The 23,243-nt window shown below is 35.9% G+C and overlaps 2 protein-coding genes across 4 annotated transcripts in view; one reads left to right on the plus strand and one right to left on the minus strand.

The window, feature by feature from the left end:
• LOC125226826 (sodium/hydrogen exchanger 9B1-like) overlaps window positions 1-22,924 on the minus strand; it is a 47,704-nt gene extending 24,780 nt beyond the window's left edge. The window contains exons 1-4 of one of the 3 annotated variants that reach the window (XM_048130942.1): window positions 22,768-22,924; window positions 18,320-18,386; window positions 17,889-18,031; window positions 17,261-17,489 (exon numbers count right to left, since the gene is read on the minus strand). In XM_048130942.1, the coding sequence (XP_047986899.1) occupies window positions 17,261-17,489; window positions 17,889-18,031; window positions 18,320-18,386; window positions 22,768-22,777 (449 nt within the window). In that variant the 5' untranslated portion in view covers window positions 22,778-22,924. Of the gene's footprint in view, window positions 1-17,260; window positions 17,490-17,888; window positions 18,032-18,137; window positions 18,290-18,315; window positions 18,387-22,767 lie in introns of those variants that run through there. The other 2 variants (XM_048130943.1, XM_048130941.1) reach the window with 2 other exon arrangements.
• LOC125226827 lies at window positions 3,247-8,492 on the plus strand. Its single transcript, XM_048130944.1, has 7 exons — window positions 3,247-3,875; window positions 3,987-4,040; window positions 4,550-4,612; window positions 4,995-5,129; window positions 6,278-6,468; window positions 7,061-7,223; window positions 7,650-8,492. The coding sequence occupies exons 1-7, from the start codon at window positions 3,596-3,598 to the stop codon at window positions 7,757-7,759; spliced, it is 996 nt and encodes a 331-aa protein (XP_047986901.1). The 5' UTR covers window positions 3,247-3,595; the 3' UTR covers window positions 7,760-8,492.
• Window positions 22,925-23,243: the final 319 nt, after the last annotated feature.

Raw genomic sequence — 23,243 nt, forward strand, 5'->3', positions numbered from 1 at the left:
TTTGTTGTAAATTAATAAAGTAAAAAAAAACATTTTAGTCTTTTTAGGTAACTTTGAAGTAATATCTATAAAGTAAATTATTAAAGGTTTTTTAATCAACAACATCAAAATAAACTTAAAAATGTCATTTTTTTAAAAGAAGCTTAGAAAATATATTGGAACGGAACGCATTTTGTCAGTTTGATTTGATTGAAGTAACGAAGTGAAGTCAGTCACTTCAAGTGACGCTGTTTTTCCCTCCTTTTTCGTTTGGCGCCTGTTGTGTCGTACGCGTCCTCCGTGATTAATAATAACGTACACCTATTCGTTTCATCGAGAACATGTACTCGGTAATACAATTTACTGAAAAAGACGGCGGAACCGTATCATTAGTGAACAACCAGTGGTTTACGCCAAGGCGGTGCGAAGTATTCTGGCCCCCGTTAAGGGAACCAAAGCATTTGATAAAGTTTTAGCTGATGCGCAGACACCAGACGAAAAGTGGAAACTTTACAGCGTCGAAAGAGTTTTTTGTGAGACTGGTACGTATATTTTAAATTTTATTTTATTTTGATACATTTTACAAACCACTTGGATTTATCTATGGGCAGATTCGTTTCCTGACCTGTAGGTATGGTATCTGGATGTAATATATCCTGATTTATCGAGAGCTTACTGATTTTGGTGAAAGTTTTCTAACTGTATTTTGTGTGACTACTACCTAAGACAGGTAATTTTTAAAACTGCTTGGATAAATTTCATGTGATAGCTACTATATATGGTTTTCTAACTCCCTGGGGCAAGTTTTTTATTGGCATGCAAATTGTAACAATATTTTTTCAAACCTCGTAGATATATTTTTATTTAGATGGTATTCATTATATTCAAGTAACTATTAGTTTCATACAGGCAGAGCCATCTATCGGTAGGACTGTATTGATCTCCTAGTTTGCTGTTTTCTAGAATGACAAAAGATGGCGTGTCGATCGTCGTTAGTTTATTTTCTTCTAAAATAAATCTCTTTTAATATTCATTTATCAGAAATAAAACTCAATTTATTATTGTATTGTTAGTTTTCGTTCCTTTTTGGAAATATTTTATTACCCTTTTTACGAAAGAGGTTTGAGTTGAACGTTGTCTATAGGCGAATGCATCTCGTCACGTATCTGTGGGCCGAGCTGTCAGCCGACACTTGCATACATATCTGATGGCCGCTGTACACACATGGCCAACAGTTCCACCAACCCCCTTGGCCATGTGTGTAGAGGGCTACTTGGCCGTAAGTTTGCAGTTGGCGCTTGCGCTTGCCGGCCAACCGATTCGTGTCGGTTTTTTGTCCACACATCAAAGGATCTTGGCGCCAATGGCCAACTGCGTTTACACGTTGGCGCTTCATTCAGTTGGTCGTCAGCCGTCAGAGAGGACAGTAGTGATATATTTACGAAAATAATAAGTTTATCTATGCCAATAATAGTGTAGATTTTAGGAAATAAAATAACCTTGCAAATGTTTAATGTATTTCCTAAAAAAGATAAATGTTCTTATCAGAATATTCAAAAAATTGTTAATATTGCAAATAATTTAATTTTACTACGGGGTTATTATTTTTTAATATTTTTTTTCTGACAACGTCTATGACCAAGAATTTCCTAGATTTTTTCATTACACGTCCATCTTTTATGAAGAGCCAATGCCAAGTGATTGGTTCGCCAATGTGTAAACAGCGGCTCTTATCTTGGCCAAGGGGTTTCACAAAAGGCTGGTGGAACCGTTGGCCATGTGTGTACAGGGGCCATGAGATGATGTAGACTGGAACTTTCGATTGATCCATGGAACATGGCGGATCGTTCTCCAAATATGTGTTTTTTATGTTTGCATTCTGCTGTTTAATGTATAAGTTTGATAGGATATTATGCAGTAAATAGCCTACGCAAAGGGTGCAGTTGATGAGGAATTCGTTTGGAGATGCGAATATCCAATTCTACGGACATCACTCGGCAGTTCGTGGTCCCGGCCGCCATCATGCTTTGTACTGCTGCTCCAGTGCAACGTGAAGGCCTAATCCATGCATTTTTATTATGATTATGATTCATTATTTTCATAAAATGACTTGAGGACCCCTTCCATTGACATGAATGCACGGAACCACAAGCCGGCTTCTTTTCTGCGTTGGGTATGTTTCACATTTATACGCGCATGATTTTAACCCTCGCCAAGGGTTGGTAAGCCTCAGGGTCATTGTTTTTTTTAAATCCTATTTCAGGGTTCTCCGATTTGGAGGTTACGTTCAAAGGTAGCGCGGAGCTCATGCTTCCCGAGCCTGAACCGGTGGACAGGAGGCTGTGGCGACTGGTATGGGAGAGCTTCCATTCCTGTAGCTGCAGCTTCCACCTCCCCTAAATTCTGCTACACGTCACCAAGGTCAGAGCGTGCCTCGTTTTATTATTTTTAAAAGGAGCCCAACATAAATTATTATTTTTTAATTAATAAATTTACCCTTTACCCGGTCTTCTAGTACCAGAATCACTGACTCACCCCTATGCTCTAAAGTTAGGTATTTGTTTTTGTTTTTAGTAATAAACTGAGCTAGCTATTTAACGTATAATATTTATTTATTTATTTATTTAAGTTTTATTATTCTACATAAAAGATTTTCCTTTTCGATTATTTGTTTTTTAATTATTATTGATTTTCTTCTGTAGACCCCTTCTGGGTAAAAGCTTCTTCCATAAAAGTTGTAAAAGCTGTTTCCATTTTACTTTTGTCCTTGGCCATGTTTTGCCATTCCTTACCTGCAGTAGCCTTAATGTCATCCTGCCACCTGGATAGTGGATGTCCTCTCTTTCTTGATCCCTGTGGTTCTTTCCACTTTGTAACCTTTCCTGTCCACCTGTCATCATTTAGCCTTGCCACGTGACCCGCCCATCTCCATTTCATACTCTGAGCAAAGCGTAAGGCATCAGTTACTTGTGTCTTTTTTCTAATATCTGAGCATCTTATTATGTCCTTTAACTTGATGCCTAAACAGCTTCTTTCCATTGCTCTTTGCATGGTCTGTATTTTATTTTTGGTTGACTGGTTTAGGGTCCAAGTTTGACAGCCATAGGTAAGGCAAGATAATATAGTTGAGTTAATTACTGTTTTCTTTAGGTGTATCAGAAGTTGTCGTGAACTGCTTCATGCGGTATGCCTATGGGGGGTGTAACTGCTTGTAGACTCATCATACACGGGCAGCTTGTAGCAGCTGAACTGCTTCAAGTGGCCCATCTATGGCGGGCTTGAAACTTAAGACTTACTGAGGGAAGGCAAAAATTACAATATAATACAAAACACTGTCATAACTAACTCTGTCTTTATAATGTCGTATAGACAGTGTTGACAAGTAGTTACAGCACCTGTAGTCAACTATTAATTAGCTTAGTGTTAGGCAACTGTTTTGATTACACTATTTACAATAACTAAATTAATTAATTTTAGTAGACATGCTGGCATCAAAGAATCCTGCAAAGATTCAAAGTGACCTACTAATTAAATTGGTTGACTGTACAATTTCAGGTTATTCGTACTAATGCAAGTCCATCCTATATGTTTACTTAATAACCTTGTTTACTAGGGGATGCATTATGTTGTGTTAATTTATTATTTTTGCATGTTGTGTGTATTTTTTTATTTGCATGTACCTAAAGATGACCTAGAGAAAGCAAAAAAAAAACTGAAACTGGTTGAAGATACATCAGACATACAGACTGAAGCCGAAACAGAACCAAGTCTTAAACGTAAAAGGCAAAAAAGATATATTTCTAGCAGCAGTGACGAAGATAAACACATAAGGCCACCACCGTTAAAAAAGAAATTACAACCACTTCAAGCTGCTGACAATGAAGGAGATTATGGAGGTGGGTTTTATAGTCAAAACACCTGTTATGAATATGTAGTAATTTGGTTGATATTAATGATGTAATTCCGAAGTACCTAATTTCAAAAATTATATGTTATGTTTTGTGCAGATAGTCGTCAAGCTCAGCCAAACATTGCCCAAGAAACCGCTTCAATAGCAGAAAGTAAGTAAATTATAATTAATAAATAATAGATAAACACATATTATACTCTTACCTGGTAAAGTTTAGATTTGGGTAGGGCTTCATAAAAATGCATAACATTTAAAAAGGTAATCGAGCCAGGTAACCTTTGACCTATAATAAAATAGATTCTCCAGGCACGCAAAATACCTGATTAAAGGCTTACAAGTGAATAGTCATTTTTGTCAAACCCTGTAATTATACTAATTATAAATTATAATGTATTACATACTAAGGCCAACTAAATAAATTGCTAACCTGGGGGTTTAGCCTGTCCCAGCCATTGCTACTACATATACCGCAGCACTATAAATGTAGTGTGGTATATTACGGAACTTAGAATATGTTCTTTGTCTGATGTTGCTTCGAAACTAATAATATACCTATCCACTTAATCTCCAATTAACTCCCTTGCGTGCATTGTGTTATTAATAGTATTAATATTTGTAGTAAATATAATTCATATTAAATTAAATGTTTTTTGCCAACAGGAACCCTCTCATTACTGAATGTAGCAGATGAGCTTCCCATCTTAAAAAACAGTGTAATGCAAGGTAAGATATCCATGTTTATATATTTTAACCCATGCGGCGCTTTAACTTTCATCATCATGTATGTGTGTGTGTGTGGTGTTCATTACTGTGTTCCCTGCTAGGCTGCTGTAAACAGCAAGGATGATTTTTTGTTGGATTCATCTTTATTTATTAATAGGTAGGTACTAAAAAATTTCCGCTTTTATTTTTATAGCAACAAGCTTTTATATTAGGTCGACCTGTATGTAACTTCCAAGGATCATAGCGTCATAAAAATGACTTTTTTAGAATTGTCTTGATGAGTATTAGTTGTCTGTCGTAAGAAAAGTACAGTCAGCGATAAAAGCTTGTACCAAAAATATTTTTTTTTGCCAAAAACTTATTATATTTTGTATGTTGTCAGATTTGGCAGACGACGGCGACGGACGGTTAACTCCCTTTGCACGCCAAGTTAGTCCTCGGTGCCAATATGAACAACCGTCGAATATCGGCAGCGACGAGCCAGCAGCAACGCCATCGAGAGTTCAGGGATTAACAGGTAGGTAATATACTATATATGACTATGATGTAGTACTTTTTAGGGTTCCGTAGTCAACTAGGAACCCTTATAGTTTCGCTATGTCTGTCCGTCCGTCCGTCCGTCCGTCCGTCCGTCCGTCCGTCCGTCCGCGGATAATCTCTCAGTGACCGTTAGCACTAGAAAGCTGAAATTTGGTACCAATATGTATATCAATCACGCCGACAAAGTGGTAAAATAAAAAGTCGAAAAAAATGTTTTGGTAGGGTTACCCCCCCTACATGTAAAATGGGGACTGTTTTTTTTTTTCATTCCAACCTCAACGTGTGATATATTGTTGGATAGGTATTTAAAAATGAATAAGAGTTTACCAAAATAATTTTTTGATAATATTAATATTTTCGGAAATAATCGCTCCTTAAGGAAAAAAAGTGTGTGCCCCCCCCCCCCTCTAACTTTTGACTATATGTTTAAAAAATTGAAAATAATCACAAAAGTAGAACTTTATAAAGTCTTTCTAGGAAAATTATTTTGAACTTGATAGGTTCACTAGTTTTTGAGAAAAATACGGAAAACTACGGAACCCTACACTGAGTGTGGCTTGACACGCTCTTGGCCGGTTTTTTATGCTTGACACTAATTACATTTTCACATGAAAAATATCTTATGATAGTTATGGCACAAATGTGCGTGATGGCAGGTGCCAACACCGACACATACATACAAACACATTACGTAATTAGTGTTAGAGCACTTCTGAGAAGTAACCCTATGTGGATTTAAGGCTTTGTCCAATGGCTAAGGACATACTGTATACATAGAAACATCTATTACTCAAGAACAAATATCTGTGATAAACGCACAAATATATATGCCCTTACCGGGGTTCGACCCCAGAATCTCCTGCTATGTAAGCAGTTGCACTACCAACTAGGCGTAGGCTAAGAGGCCGTCAAATGGTAACAGATAGACTGAGTTCCTTTCGCATTTATAATATTAGAATGGATGACTGAAATGGCGTGCCCATCTCGCGTTGTCTCGGCGAGTGTGTACAGTCGGCATAACATGTATCTATATCGCAGCGGCCAATGTACACGCTCTCGAGTCTTGTTCCGATATATTTGACCACTTTGCACTTACACTGTTTTTATTTTATATTTATTTTTTAGGATACCAAACAAAAGTGCTGTCATTGTTGACATGTATCAAAACTCAAAATGATCAAATAATAAGTCTGTTAAAACATACTGGCACATCGAAAGGTAGCCTAAAACCGGAATTCAAATTCCCAATTCAAAATGCCGATGAATTAACTACAACTGAATTATTAATAGAGAAAAAAGAAAATTATGACAATTTGGTAAGTTACAATACCTACAATAACTCTTTATTGAACACCATATAAAAAGATTTACAGAAAAAAGATAAATGGAGAATATTTGCACCAATAGGCGGCCTTGTAGCTTCAAAGCGATCTCATTCAGACAGCTTACATTAAAAGGAAGAAGGAAGGAACAGCTTGAAGCAGGTGGTGCAATTTATAGTTATTTAGTAGTAATAAAAATACATAAACTCGCATACAATACGGATACAACATTTGTAAAGCTGAGTTTAGACCAGCAAGTTATTGCTGCAAGTTTTAAGATGCAACTATAGGTAAGAGTGGGTGGCAAAACTGGCAAATATCTGCGTCTCTTTCTTGCATATACTTCTGTCTCAAAACTTGCAGCAATAACTTGCACGTCTAAACTCGGCTAAAAAATGTATTTCACATATTGCTAATCTTCACTTAATTAGTGGTTTGTCAGGATCGTAGTAAATGGAAATCCGTGATCTCTGCCTACCCCTCTGGGAAACAGGCGTGATTATATGTATGTATGTACTCAATTAGTCTGACCAACAATAATTTTTATTTGCTATTTTTCAATTATACATTATTTTGTTTGTTACAGGTTTCATACATGAGAACTATTGGAGGCAGGGATATTGCGAGCAAAGTGTCTCGACTAATGAAATTTTGTTTCACTGACCAGCTGGCTCAACAGTACAACTTTTATGGAAAGAGATCGAACAAAAAGCCTTTCTGCCAACTGCGCCTGCGAGATTGTATCGTGGGTAAGTTGGCTGTTTCATAAATTGTGGTAATTTTTTTTAGGATTTTGGGGTTGGTCCACGTCCCATAGAAAAAGTTGTTCAATATGACCTACCTAATTACCTCGTACAATATGGTTAGTTGTAGAAAAAGCAACCTGTATGCTGGAGAATCTGGAGATGAAGTAAAAACTTATTATTTTGCATAAATAGTTATATTTTTTTTTTTTTATTGCGAGCCTATAGTGTCCCACTGCTGGGCAAAGGACTCGTCCCACTTTTTCCATTGTTCCCTATCTTGAGCAGTCTCTGGCCATACTTTTAGAAAGGAGTCAAGCTCGTCTCGCCACTGTCGGCGGGGTCTGCCGGATCCTTGATTTTAATTATTAGGTTGCCATTCAGTAGTAATGTTATAACATTAACATATGTATTATATCTTTATCTTTATAGAAGGAGTTGTCACCACTACATCTGGGTCTACAGCTAAAGACGTAGAAGATTCCATTAAAATTTGGTTAAAACATGCCCCCGAAAGATTGAAGAAGATTAAACAACAATAAACATGGCAGAGAAAATAAAATATTCGAGAAAAGCCATAGTTGGCCAACGTCAATTATTGCGAAGAGCCAAAGAAGCACAGTTAAATGTAATTTCAAATTTACAAAAGAGTACTACAACTGTAAGTGCATCCTCTTCCTTAGTTAATTTGCCATGTACTTCATATAATAATTCTCAATCTGAAATTGTATTCCAAGGTTCTAGAAATAATTCCGGTTTATTGATAGAACATGACATTTCTCACGATAATCATATCATTACTAGTGATAATGAGCATTTACTATCTGATTCAGATTCTGTTAAGTCTATAAAAGAAGATGATTTCAAAACAGAGTTAAAACATTGGGCCACTCAATATCAAATACCACATAATGCTTTAAATAGTCTTCTTAAAATTGTGTCTCCTTTATGCCCTGGATTACCAAAAGATAGTAGAACACTGTTGACAACCCCTTTACAACTAGAAATTACTAAGTTAGATACTGGTGAATTAGTACATTTAGGTCTTCTTTCCCAAATTCAAAAGCAAATAAAACTATTTAACGATAATGATAGTAATCTCGGTAATAGAGAAATTAATGTTTCTTTTAACATTGATGGACTTCCCATATTCAAAAGTACTAATACACAATTGTGGCCAATATTGGGATTGCTAAAAAACAATCCTAATGCTAAACCATTTGTCGTCGCTCTTTTCTGTGGTCAAGCTAAACCTTCACCATTAAATGTTTTTTAAAGCCATTTGTTGACGAATTAGAAAACTTACTTAGAGATGGTTTCGATCTTGAAAATATTCATTACACTGTTAAAATCCATAGCTTTATTTGTGACGCTCCAGCACGAGCATTTATCAAGTGTACTAAACAACATGGTGGTTATTCAGCTTGCGACAAGTGTATAGAGGCAGGCGAATACCGCGGCCGCGTGATCTATGAAAGTGTGTCAGCGCCCACTAGGACCAATGAATCATTTCGTTCACAGCTTGATGAAGACCATCATGTTGGAGAGTCACCACTTTTACGGCTCCCTATAGATTTGATATCTTTATTCCCTATTGAATATATGCATAATGTTTGTTTGGGGGTAATGCGTAAGCTGTTAAATGTGTGGATTAGTGGTGATTTAAATGTTCGTATACAAAGTCGCTTAATTAAATTAATATCTGAAAAACTAATCCATTGTTCAAAATATATACCAGTTGAATTTAATAGAAAACCGCGGAGCTTATCTGAATTAGCTCGATGGAAAGCAACTGAATATCGAATGTTTTTATTATATGTAGGTCCAATTGTGTTAAAGGACATCTTGCCACGTTCACTTTACGAAAACTTTCTACTTTTTCATTCAGCTATTACGATTTTATGTTCAAACAAACATATTAGAGAACTTGGTATAGATTTGGCCCAGGAATTACTTCTGATTTTTATTAATCATTCAAAATCGGTTTATGGATTACATTTTTTGGTATATAATGTTCACATGTTATGTCATATATGCGATGATGTACGCCTCTTTGGTTCACTAGATGAATATTCAGCATTCCCATTTGAAAACCATTTGGGGAGTTTAAAAAAATTAGTACGATCGCCTAATAAGCCATTGCAACAAATTGTACGAAGATTGAAAGAAATGGAATCTTCAAAACTATACAGCTCCTCATCGAAAATAACTGTTTCTGACCAGTTTTATTCTGGACCCCTACCTGAGGAAAATGTATATGAATGTTATAAAAAACTAACATATAAAAAGTATGCGTTACATGTAGCAGAATCTCGTGAAGCTGATTGTTATTGTCTTACTAAAAATAGGAAGGTGTTTAAGATATATAACATCCTTAAAAATCATACTTTATTCATTTATGGCAAAGAGTTTGTAAACTATCAGCCGTTTTTTGAGTACCCTTTTAATTCAGTAGCCATTGATGTCATGGTAGTAAAAAAATATTCAGATTTTAAATTGATACCTGTTAATGACATTTTAACCAAATGCGTGGTTTTCCACAATAACAGCTATTCAGTAAGCATTCCAATGCTTCATGATTATGATTGTGATAGATAATTGAATGTACTTAATGTAATGTAGTAATAATTTTATGTGAAACTTGCTTTTAGATATGAATGAATATACAAAATGTAATCGGAGAGCGTATCAAACAAATATAACCAGAGCTGAGGGTCCAAAAGAAAGGGTTGAATATCAATAACCTGCCGTCAGTCAGACAATTGGTTGGGGGGGGGGGGGGGGGGGGGGTATGGGTGGGGATGTGCATTCCCATTGAGGGTCCACGTTAGAATTTCGAGCTTTTGAATGTTGACATTCATACCAATAATTTGTAAAAGTAGCCACTCAAAAGTCACATTCGGTTAAAGGTGGATCCTCAGTCGTGCATGTCAGGATTGTTAGGTATCCATATTTCATAATCCACTTCAAATTCACAACTTCCGTAAATGGGTACTCTTAGTAAAAGATTTGTAAAACTAATTTCATTAATTGTGACTCCTTTCTGCTAACTCAATACGACAAAATGGCATGCAGAATGTGGTCCCTCAATCGATCGCGATAAGTTCACATTAAGAGAGAACAATAGTATTATTTAAAATATAGGTGTGACTGAGAGTTAGTGAAAGTACTCGAAGAATTGTAAATTCAAGCTTTAGTTTCTAAAAGATGCCATTCAAAAGTTTCAATCGATTAAAGGTGGTCCCTCAATTGAAACGTTTGTCATGAAACTGAATCAATTTACGTAACAGTTGGTTGTTAAATAGACAATTGCTATAGTCTACTTGTTAGTAAAAAATATTAATTAACTATTGCTCCATCGACCAGTAACAACAAATGTACCGTTTTACTTAAAATAATAATCAAATGCCTGCGAAGAAATAATACAATTTGCATGCCAATAAAAAAACTTGCCCCAGGGAGTTAGAAAACCATATATAGTAGCTATCACATGAAATTTATCCAAGCAGTTTTAAAAATTACCTGTCTTAGGTAGTAGTCACACAAAATACAGTTAGAAAACTTTCACCAAAATCAGTAAGCTCTCGATAAATCAGGATATATTACATCCAGATACCATACCTACAGGTCAGGAAACGAATCTGCCCATAGATAAATCCAAGTGGTTTGTAAAATGTATCAAAATAAAATAAAATTTAAAATATACGTACCAGTCTTACAAAAAACTCTTTCGACGCTGTAAAGTTTCCACTTTTCGTCTGGTGTCTGCGCATCAGCTAAAACTTTATCAAATGCTTTGGTTCCCTTAACGGGGGCCAGAATACTTCGCACCGCCTTGGCGTAAACCACTGGTTGTTCACTAATGATACGGTTCCGCCGTCTTTTTCAGTAAATTGTATTACCGAGTACATGTTCTCGATGAAACGAATAGGTGTACGTTATTATTAATCACGGAGGACGCGTACGACACAACAGGCGCCAAACGAAAAAGGAGGGAAAAACAGCGTCACTTGAAGTGACTGACTTCACTTCGTTACTTCAATCAAATCAAACTGACAAAATGCGTTCCGTTCCAATATATTTTCTAAGCTTCTTTTAAAAAAATGACATTTTTAAGTTTATTTTGATGTTGTTGATTAAAAAACCTTTAATAATTTACATACATACATACATACATACAATCACGCCTATTTCCCAGAGGGGTAGGCAGAGATCACGGATTTCCATTTACTACGATCCTGACAAACCACTTTCTTTAATAATTTACTTTATAGATATTACTTCAAAGTTACCTAAAAAGACTAAAATTGGTTAAAACAACTTTGAACTCTTCTCAACTCTTAATCTACGATTTTTAACTTTTTTACAAAACAGTTGTGTTTATATTTTGACGCATTTTTAGTAGTTCCTTAGAAAGCTACTAAAGTAGGAGCTTATTATCCAATGGAATACGTAAGATCTTCATTAGTTATTTACTTTGTTTATTCGGTAAATATTCGGCAATGCAACCGAACTATTCGGCCGAATACGAACATTGAAAAACTTGCCGAATATGCCGAATACCGAATATTTACCGAATATTCGGCCCATCTCTAGTATATTACCTACCTGTTAATTCTTGAACTCTCGATGGCGTTGCTGGCTCGTCGCTGCCGAGATTCGACTGTTATTTATATCAACCAAATTACTATATATTCATACAGTGTTGACCATAAAACCCACCTCCATAATCTCCTTCATTGTCAGCAGCTTGAAGTGGTTGTAATTTATTTTTTAACGGTGGTGGCCTTATGTGTTTATCTTCGTCACTGCTGCTAGAAATATATCTTTTTTGCCTTTTACGTTTAAGACTTGGTTCTGTTTCGGCTTCAGTCTGTAAGGGACTATCCACACTCATGAGTTGCGGCGCGCGCCACGTCTCCGCCGCGCCGCCTGAATGTAATTCAAAAACGTCTCCTCGGTACATTTTGTATAGGAAGGACGTAAGTTGTGACGCGCACTGCAACTCCGCCGCGCCTCCTGGGGGCGCATCTTACGCGATGTTTTTTGAATTACATTCAGGTGGCGTGGCGGAGACATGGCGCGCGCCGCAACTCCGCCGCAACTCATGAGTGTGGATGGTCCCTAAGCCCTTCTTTCGCAGCATCTGACGTAATGTACTATTATTTAATTATCCAACAAATTCCTAATGTGTGGTCACCTGGTCCATAGACTCCATAGTATTTCTTCTCAGGCGTATGATTATTATTTTAAGTAAAACGTTACATCTGTTTTTACTGATCTATGGAGAAATAGTTAATCAATATTTTTTACTAACAAGTAGACTATAGCAATTGTCTATTTAACAACCAACTGTTACGTAAATTGATTCAGTTTTATGACAAACGTTTCAATTGAGGGACCACCTTTAATCGATTGAAACTTTTGAATGGCATCTTTTAGAAACTAAAGCTTGAATTTACAATTCTTCGAGTAGCTACTTTTACTAACTCTCAGTCACACCTATATTTTAAATAATACTATTGTTCTCTCTTAATGTGAACTTATCGCGATCGATTGAGGGACCACATTCTGCATGCCATTTTGTCGTATTGAGTTAGCAGAAAGGAGTCACAATTAATGAAATTAGTTTTATAATTTTTTTACTAAGAGTAGTCATTTACAAAAGTTGTAAATTTGAAGTGGATTATGAAATATGGATACCTGACATGCACGACTGAGGGTCCACCTTTAACCGAATATAACTTTTGAGTGCTTACTTTTACAAATTATTGGTTGAATTTACAATCATTTGAGAACTTTTACTAAAGACACATTTAAAAGCTCGAAATTCCAACGTGGACCCTCAATGGGAACGCACATTGGGTGGGGCGGGGTGGGAGTCGCAACTGTTTTATAAAATGTGTAAACTTGTTTGTGCCTCGTTTGTATCTGTTGAGCTGAATGTTTCAAAGAAACTTAAAGATTTTAAACATGTAATAAAAAGAAATTTAAAAAGTCATTGGTTTTATTTAGTATCCAAAACAAATGACATTTTTCCTCTTAACATAACTTACTTAACCTTTTGAGCGCCAAAGACGGTTGTGACTTACATCGGAAAATCGTGCTGTGGACGCCAACGATGGCTAAGGACGTCAGCTTTGTTAATGTAATAGACACCTACGGGGATTCCGCAAAGTTCAATTGCGCTCAACAAAAAATGCGATAGCGTGACATCAGGGCAACGGCATATTTCTTCATCGTCTGGTGTTCAAAAGGTTAAAAAGCGGCCGCCCTAATATTTTCGGCCCAGTAACGTCCCTATGAATTCAGTATATGACGTCACTCCGACGTCAGTGGCTGCCCTAATCTGTACGATCCAGTAACGTCCCCATGAACTTAGTATATGACGTCACTCCAACGTCAGTGGCTGCCCTAATATGTACGGCCTAGTAACGTCCCTATGAAGTCAGTATATGACGTCACTCCAACGTCTTGGCTGCCTTAATATGTACGTCCGTGTAACGTCCTCATGAACTTAGTATATGACGTCTCTCCAACGTCAGTGGCTGCCCTAATATGTACGGCCTAGTAACGTCCCTATGAAGTCAGTATATGACGTCACTCCAACGTCTTGGCTGCCTTAATATGTACGTCCGTGTAACGTCCTCATGAACTTAGTATATGACGTCTCTCCAACGTCAGTGGCTGCCCTAATATGTACGGCCCAGTAACGTCCCTATGAAGTCAGTATATGACGTCACTCCAACGTCTTGGCTGCCTTAATATGTACGTACATACGGGACGTCCCAGTAACGTCCCTATTAATTCAGTATATGACGTCACTCCAACGTCAGTGACTGCCCTAATATGTACGGCCTAGTAACGTCCCTATGAAGTCAGTATATGACGTCACTCCAACGTCTTGGCTGCCTTAATATGTACGTCCGTGTAACGTCCTCATGAACTTAGTATATGACGTCTCTCCAACGTCAGTGGCTGCCCTAATATGTACGGCCCAGTAACGTCCCTATGAAGTCAGTATATGACGTCACTCCAACGTCTTGGCTGCCTTAATATGTACGTACATACGGGACGTCCCAGTAACGTCCCTATTAATTCAGTATATGACGTCACTCCAACGTCAGTGACTGCCCTAATATGTACGGCCCAGTGACGTCCCCATGAACTCTGTATATGACGTCTCTCTTTGTAAACTGACGTCTTGAGGCTGTGACAAATTGACGTCATCTGCTGGGACCCCCCGACGTCAAGAAATGACGTCTCTTACGTCGAGCAGTACCGTAAACGGACGTCATAAAGACGTATAAATGCTACCTGGGAACCCCTGATCCGTCAGTTCCAAACTCCTAAGTCTCCGATCCAATACTTTTTGTGTATACTTATTTTGAAAAACCGGCCAAGAGCGTGTCGGACCACGCTCAGTGTAGGGTTCCGTAGTTTTCCGTATTTTTCTCAAAAACTACTGAACCTATCAAGTTCAAAACAATTGTCCTAGAAAGTCTTTATAAATTTCTACTTTAGTGATTTTTAAACATATGGTTCAGGGGAGGGAGGGGGGGGGGCACATTTTTTTTCCTTTAGGAACGATTATTTCTGAAAATATTAATATTATCAAAAAACGATTTTAGTAAACCTGTATTAATTTTTAAATACTTATCCAACAATATATCACAGGTTGGGGTTGGAATGAAAAAAAATAATAAGTCCCCACTTTACATGTAGGGGGGGTACCCTAACAAAACATTTTTTCCACTTTATTTTACCACTTTGTCGGCGTGATTGATATACATATTGGTACCAAATTTCAGCTTTCTAGTGCTAACAACGGTCACTGAGATTATCCGCGGACGGACAGACGGACGGACGAACGGACAGACAGACAGACAAACATGGCGAAACTATAAAAGTTCCTAGTTGACTACGGAACCCTAAAAAACGGATTCGAATTAGCTTAACATGGATAGCGGGCCAATATCAAAATCGCATTGAAAAAAGTGAAAAAGTGGGGTGCCTGGCAACACTGCGCTGTGCAGGTGAAAGGGGTGAGAAGGGCATGCGCATTGTCCCGTGCGCGCACGCTTGTTTAGATATCTCGCCCTCTCACTCATGCACTCGTGCGCAAAGCTATAAAATAGTAAAATACATAGGAGGTTGGGTTGATTTTAATAGTTTACTTTGGTAAATAATTGTAATTCAAAACACGGAAGTCTTTAAACTGATTATAGATTAAAAGAGGAAATATTGACGAATTGAAGGACAAAAAATATCAATTGTAGCTTGGCATAGATAAGCCAGTAATCTTCCTAATAAGTATCGTATAGTTATATACAAACTGTGAAACTCGTAATAACATAATTACAAACTAATGTATATATATTCATTTTATTTGAAATGTACGGTAATTTTGACTTTTTAACCGATTTCTTTACTGAAATTAAAGAAGAAGGAGGTTATTATATTCGGGTTAAAAAGGTTTGGTTCTGTTCTGATGACTAAAGTAAACGTTTTAAAATTTAACTTATTTTTTTTTGTAAATTATAAACTTTTCACTATGCAACTTTTGTAAAATCAACTTTGCAGTTGCGTAAAATCTAATAATAGGCTTAGTTACATTTACTGAATTAAAAAGTTGTAAAATTGATCGTGACTATTTTGTAAATTATACTTTTTTTGTGTTACAGCTTTCGTAAAATCAATTTTTCAATTTAGTTAATTCTCTGGAAAGATTTAGTTCTGTTTAAGGTTGTAAAATGTATTCTGTATGTTGAAATGAAAGATTTTTTCAAGATGTATCCTTCGTAAAATTAACTTTGCAGTTGCGTAAAAATAATAACAGTTTTAGTTACATTTACTAAAGTAAAGGTATTAAAATTGATCGAGAATGTTTCGTCGCTTCAGCTCTTTATATTGCGGTGTACCTTTTGTAAAATGGATGATTGATGGGTTTCGTTAAATTTAATAAAGAAAATATTTAGAATAACTAAAGTAAAGATTGTAAAATTAAACCTGATTGTTTTGTAAAATCAACATCGCAGTTGCGTAAAATCAACTTTGAAATTTTCTTTAATTTAAAAAAGTGTTTAGTTCTGTTTACTAAAGTAAAGGTTTTAAAATGTAAGCATTATGTTTTGTAAATTATGTTATTTTTACAATGTAACTTTTGTGAAATTGACTTTGCAGTTGCGTAAAATGTACTGAAAGATATATTTGCTAAAGTTATGGTCTTAAAATTAATAATGAATGTTTGTAGATTATACTCTTTACGTTACGAAATTTTCGTATAATCAAGTTTACAGTTTCGTCAGATTTAATAAAAAATGTATTTGTTTTTTTAACTAAAGCAAAGATAAAAATGAACTTAGCACTTTCTTAAAATCAATTGTCAGATTTAGTTAAATGTAATAACAAATTTAGTATTATTGACTTAACTCAATGTTTTGTAAACTTTACTTACACAGTTTGGTAAGTGTAAGTAACTGCTTTGCTGAAGTTCTCAAAGAGATTTAGCGTTTTTTACTAAAATAATAGTGTTGTATATTATACTTACACAGTTTGGTAAGTTTAACAAATTGTGTTTGCTAATATCTACAAGGAAATGTTGTATTGTTTACTAAACGTAAAGTTTTGTAAATTTTATTGATACAGTTTGGTATGGATAACGTGTTGTATTTGCAAAAACTAAAAGGAGATTTTGTAAAATTTACTAAACTAGAAGTTTTGTAAAGTATACTGTTACTGTTTGGTAAATTTAACATATCTTGGAGCTAAAATCTACAAAAATACTTGTTTACGACATCAACACAAGTTGGTTTCGTAGCTTCAATCTTGCAGGTTTTGTAATATTAACTAAAATTACACTAAATTTTACGAAATAGTAATCAACCAATAAAAGATTCGTAAATTCAACTAAGACATTTTTTCAGTGTACGCGACAATCATTTGCAGAACGCGAAACGATATCTATTGTGTCAAACACTTCTATATTAGTGCATTTGAAATATACAGTGTTTCGTTTCTTCCCACTTATTGTGGGCACTCACCTTAAAAATCCATCTACTTCAAGATAATCGCGCATGTCAAGGAACCCGATATTCTGAGCTAGGATGCCAGTGAACAGGGCAGCCAACATCCCAGGCAAAGTCGTAATGGCTTGCAGGGCCTGCCCACTGCCCCAGGCTATCGCCGCCACGAGCCCGAGTCGGAACCACTTCCCGTCCCAGCCCCAGCCCTCGCCCCACTGGCTCCAGGCCAGACCCCATGACATCAACCCTGTGAACAGTGCCATGTTGTTACCATTGTCACATTCGAGGAACAAGTATTGACTGGCTAGATTGAATGACTACGAAGACGAGCACCACAATAAATCCGAATAAAATGTTAATTAAAAGAATATAACTTAGTTAAAATAAATACATGAAAAAAAAATAGGTATGTACGTTAATTTATTTCTTACACTGTAGTACGCAGGTATATTTGAGGAAACTTGAGTTCCTAAGCAAGTAAACAGTCTATTTCAAAATGAAATAAGGAATAATTTATTGAAAGTTGTCAATTCTTATAATAATTGTAATTAGGCATAATTAAACTCTTTGAGACATGAGAGAATGAGAAACTACTTATTTCAATATGTACGTAAACCATAGTTGCTAATGTGAAATAATATCTTACCCAGTATTATTAAAGTAAATAACTGAATACATAATGACTTTGTTGTCTGTGGGCCAGTATTTGGTTTGGTGTCCACAGTTTCTACACTGCTCACACTTTTATTTATTTTATCTGAATTCACAACCGGTGGGAATTGTGATATACTGAAAAATAAAAAATAAAACATTGACAATAAATTAATACTTCAAGTACCTATAAATTAATAAGTCACATCGCACTTTTAAATGTTCGAATCCATAATCTTCTTACTTTGAGATGTTTGTACTGGTAGCATCGTCTTCCCTTGGCCTGCCCGCCATTATTACTAATAATCGCTCGTCTTCATTCATCAGTTTTAATTGCTCGAAGTTATCTCGCTATCAGACAATCACTCGGTCATCCATTTGGGCCCGTATTGAGAACAGGTGGATACATGATGTATACTTACTCACGTTTTAACGTCGTCGTTCAGGCATACTGTGTAGATACTGTTATCGATGACTGCTGCTGTCTCCTTATCTGGAGTAATTAAGTTATTATCAAATCTGAGCGCGTCATTGTACATCACAGCATCTTTGAATCAGTAGCCTAATTGTCCTCGCATTCATAGACGGTCTTTGATTTGCTTAAATAATGCACGTGTAGGTACGTATGTTAATACAAAATCCCTACGATACTTACAGAGTTTATTAAGATTTTCTAACGAATTAAACTTAAAACTTTATTCATTTAATAATCTCGTACTTTTCCACAAAGGGTTTTAATACCTTCATTAATTTTATGCTAACCAAACTTTAATTGCAATTTGAACCATCTATTATTAATTTAACTGTCTGAAAAACACATTTTCTAGGTCCATTAGTAGTTTTAATTTACTTGTTTGTTAGTACCTTACGTAACGACAAATGGACCTAAACTGTGGGAGTAAATTGATCCACCGAATCTTAAAAAACATGGGACCAAACCCAGCGAACGACTGAGAAACCTTTTGGTTAAAACATAGCTAAAATTACCTATATTTGTGCTACTTAATTTGTAAGAGTAATGTCATGTTTAAAAAATTACACCGAAATCAGTCACTAGCCCGGGAATAAATAAATGAGGAAAACTAATACCTTATACGGCAAGGTATTCAAAGAAATATTGAGGTAATCACTTCCTGTTATTTTTAAACGGCTTGAAAATGGAAGAAGAGGTAATTTCATCAAGGCCTCGGTTGCTTTATTTATCACGCTTTAATAGCTGTCAATGACTAGCTTGAAGGAGATGATAATAGTTGATCTCATTAATTATCAGGCCTGTATGTGAGTAAAATATCGTGAAATCCAGACTATTTACTTATTGATTTGACTATTGGTTTTGTGAGATTTAAAAATACCACTTTTAATATTATATTGAATGTTGAAACTGACGGCCAAAGAACATAATTTTATAATGTTACAATAATTTACATAATTATATAGGCTTCAAACATAGGTACTTACACTTAAATACTAAAGCTATATGATATGAATGCGGTAGGAAGTAAAATCCTTGTGAACCTTAAAATGAAAGTTGTTCTGAACTGTTTGGAACAGCACTTACCAATAATAGGTACTTACTTACTTATACTTATCATATTTTTGTTTTTTGTATACATATATTGTGGGAGTAGGAGACACAGAATATGACTAAAATGTTGTATTAAAAAAATCTACGGAAAATCTACGGGAAAAACTCCAATGTGCTATATTACTGTATACTTTACATACGTGTTTTAAATATTGGTCCAGTGTACAAGGATATCGATGTCGTCCTATTTTATTTTGGAATTAAGTAACTATTACTAATGTCTATGACCTATGGTAGGTATTGTTTGTGGCACATTTGCGATTGTGGTCAAATATAATACACATGAGTATTACGCATTATAATATACGCGTTGTAAATAGGTATTACGGTTTAACAAGGATAATGCTGTGCACGTCGTCCTATTTTTGCAAGATGATTATTAAAATATGTAACTTTATAAGGTGTAAAGGACCTCGCTGACACTTTATATTATGTCCCCGCACGATCCTAAATGCCGTATTTTTGCATAATAATCACTAGAGGGGTGCCGATTATCTCGTGCAGTAATGGTATTTCGAAAAATACAACTCGCATCGCATGGTTGTCAAAATTGATAGAGACGGATTATTCACGAACTCTAGAAACTCCCAGTACCTATAATAATTATTAAGCTGACACCACAGAATAGGTACTTACAGAAAAAAACTTAAAAACCCGAAGTGTGACTGAACCTCTGTCCAGGTTCGAATAATGTTGTCACTTCCTAGTCCATGGCACTATTTATTTTGGCTATTTAGGGTTGCCAAAAATCAAGGAATTATTTGTCATATATGTGGTAGCTGGTAGCGCACGCAAAGGGGCGTCAAGTTATGCCAACCGTAATAATTGTTAAAGAATGACCTTCACATATTATGACTACGCGCCATGTTGTTGCATTTCATTAGAACTAATTTCTTCATACTATACTGAACTGTCACCCCATACATCAGACTAACAGCGCCCTCCTGACAATAGGCATATATTTCTGGTCAGGCTTTACATAGCACTGCACGGGTAGCATGGTCGCGCGATAGACGATAAAATATCAGGCCGTCCCTATCGCACTATTAGTAAGTGCGATAGGGACGGCCTGATGTTTTATCATTTATCGCGCGACCATACTTGCCTACCTGGTGACTCTCCAAAAAGATACATACGGACAAATGCTTAATTAAAAAAAAAATGTTTTAGTTTGTTAACAACGAACACCTGTGACATTATCTGGGTAAAGACACCTTATTATCGATGGCGCTTACGGCGTTATGACGTTATGAGCGATGTTCACGTACAAATACGATGCCGCGGGACTTAAGCGCCACCGACAATAAGGTCCCTTTACCCAGATAATGTCACATATGATCGTTGTTAACAAACCAAAATTTTTTTTTTAAATATATAATCTGATGTCACAACAATATTAAGTTCCATTAGATATATTCTGTGGTTCCATTGTATAATAAAGAAATAATGATACTTACATTATTATATGTAGAAACAAAACAAGGCCGTATCTTCACATCTTGGATTAAATATTTCTTATCATTTCAGTGCGGAAGTTTTGTACCTATTCCTTATGAACACACCACAGACCAACCCCTATAGACATCTATTACAAGACGACTCGCAGTGGCCAGCCTTCCTAGTATTTGCACTGATATAAGCGCGGGCGCTCGCCGTGCCCGATCAGTATCGACCAAGTAACAGACCCGAAAGCAGCGCGTGTTTTTCGCACAAAAAAATTGGAAAAGGGTATTTTGATGCCTTAAAGATGTCCACCTGTAGTGTGAAATGGTGTGGAAAGGTAACAAGAAGCTCAAATTTAAAAACAGACGGCATTACATTCCACAAATAAGTCATATTTATAATTTATTCAGAGCCGGCATAGGTCAACTTACATTGGCCACTTACGCGTCAGTAGAGGGACAGTCATACTTCTGTCCCTTTTCATCTGGCGCGACTGCCCGCCGTCCTTGAAACGGCCAATCACAGCGCGCTTAACACATTCCCCGCCCGCTCCTCGCACCCCAAACACTGGCGACTCGTATCGCGCACAAAATATACAAGATTTCTACTCTATAGGAGGTTCTCTGTGGAACACACACATTAGACACGATTTCTAAATACCATCTGTGTGAATTTGCGAACTTTTTTTAAATGAGATATATTACTACTTACGAATAAGTACTTATCTTTTTATTATGAATTAGGCAAATGTTTTGAACAAGCTTAATCTTATTTATTAGCTGATTAATCTATTTTTACATTTAAACATATTTGTAGCACAAAGTTATTGTTTTATTGTACTCTATATAGTTTATTAGCAACTGAGTCGCTTATTGTTGAAATAAAGATATTTATTATGTTATTTTATGATAAATTATTACATTTAGGCATAATATGTACGTACGATATGATTACTGCATTTTTTTTATTGCAGTCTTATGATAATTAGATTATTAATGAAGTTTAGTAATATACACGCCTACACGGTGTAACATGAAGAAACCGAATAATTTTAACAGCGTGTATCAGCGTGCATCATATTAGAAGAGTAAAATGTCATATAAACTTTTCTGGATTTCGTCTACTTTCAGAGTTATAAGCATTTAAAAATATAACTATTACTTATTATTTCTCAGAACAATATTGATGGCGATGATGCTGTTATCGGACATAATCTAACTATCCTCGTTGATAGATGTCAAAAAATAACTAGTAAGTCATTGCAAAAAGTTTTTATTTTATTTTGAGTGCAAGTTTTACGAATAACATTTACTTTTTATGTGCACATTTTTTTGGCGAAATTTGCTTGACGTCATAACATTGTCCCTTAGGAATGCGTGGTTAAAATCTTTCAGTTCCTTAATGTTACACCGTGTATATGTTACTGTAAAATCCTGAAGTAGAGTAAAACCAAGGATGTAGGTACTGTGTTTACTGGATTTTACCGATCCCGATGGGTAAAAGTTCGAAATTTTAAATAAACCGGAGTGCCAGCGGCGAAAGGATTAAATTAAACCTACCTACTTAAGTAGTTATATAATCCATTTACTTAAAATATTAGCCCAGGAGAGTTCCTAATTATTTCTTAATGTAGTTATTATATAACTCTGGAAGGAACTTCGAACTTAATTCATGAATAATTATTTTTCGTATAAATAACTTATTAAGTAGAAATATAATAATATCAACTAATTGTCTATCTATTTGTCACGCGAGATACGACACTTTTATGTTGCTTTTTTATTTAATTTTTATAAAGAGATTTTTAGGCAGGTTAGGAATGAAAAAATAAATTAGTACAGCTTACCACGATCCATTTTCTTTGTATTAAAAATTAATCACTTAAAATTCATAATTTAACTGAATAATTCAAATAAATAATACACTTTTTTAGAGAACATGATCTACCGGTCTGCGAGAGGTTAGTTGAAACTCGTGCGCAAGACAACGACTGGCGTTCCGGCGACAGGGAGTGTCATGGACCGAATCAATAAGTAATTGTTACTGGTATATCCCGCCTCTGCCTTAAGGCTGATTTCAGACGACGCGCGAACTCGCACGCGATTGTACTTACATTGTTACCTATTATATATTCTGTGGTTACATACAGTTCAGCAAACCAATCAAAACGTAATGTAATGAAACTGGCATGCGGGTCGGTCACCGTGTAAATGGGCCCTTAAGACGCAGCGGGCGCGTACACAAGTGACCACTCTTGTAGATACGCTCCGTAGCGTACCCAACGGGGTGGCTTGAAGAAAATTTGGGACTAGTTTAGCATAT

Source organism: Leguminivora glycinivorella, chromosome 6, assembly GCF_023078275.1.
Source record: "Leguminivora glycinivorella isolate SPB_JAAS2020 chromosome 6, LegGlyc_1.1, whole genome shotgun sequence".
NCBI classification, from domain to species: domain Eukaryota; kingdom Metazoa; phylum Arthropoda; class Insecta; order Lepidoptera; family Tortricidae; genus Leguminivora; species Leguminivora glycinivorella.